General features: G+C 30.8%; 1 protein-coding gene across 1 annotated transcript in view; it reads right to left on the reverse strand.

Annotated features, from left to right (window-relative positions):
- Window positions 1-500, reverse strand: part of LOC119594255 (protein lava lamp-like) — a gene marked incomplete at its 3' end in the record, with an annotated part of 60,861 nt that overhangs the window by 22,793 nt on the left and 37,568 nt on the right. Inside the window, 1 exon segment of the mRNA XM_037943324.1 lies at window positions 26-130. Coding sequence (XP_037799252.1) covers window positions 26-130 — 105 coding nt within the window.

Raw genomic sequence — 500 nt, forward strand, 5'->3', positions numbered from 1 at the left:
GTAAGTGTCCCCCCTAAAAACATACCTTCATGAAGATTTCCCTCTTCTTCAAGACTTCATATTTCTCCTTAAAGATTAAGAATTCGTCGACTGACCTCTCCAGCGTGGACTTAAGTTCCTTCTCGAGGGTCTAATGATGAAATCGGAACTTTGTAAGTTCTCGGGGAAGAGAGATATCGGTAGTTTTGTAGCCATATTTCGCGGTCTTAGAAAACGGATCTTCCTTTTTAGAAAATGGGAAGTTCTCAAAAATTGTGGTTTGACGATTAACTTATTTTTTAAAATTATTTATGTATTATATAAGGATTTTAAAGCTTTTTTTTTATTCTTTATATTACTTATGGATTGTAAAATTAATTTATAGATTGTTTTCAAGTTGAGAATATAGTTTAATGAAAAAAAGAAGATTTTATTGATATAAGCGACAGCAAATTGATAACACTTTTTGGACATAAATGATTCCACTGTTAAAATTTTCTATTAAAGCGCAAAACGTCTAA

The sequence above is a fragment of the Penaeus monodon genome, chromosome 33 (genome assembly GCF_015228065.2).
Source record: "Penaeus monodon isolate SGIC_2016 chromosome 33, NSTDA_Pmon_1, whole genome shotgun sequence".
NCBI lineage: Eukaryota > Metazoa > Arthropoda > Malacostraca > Decapoda > Penaeidae > Penaeus > Penaeus monodon.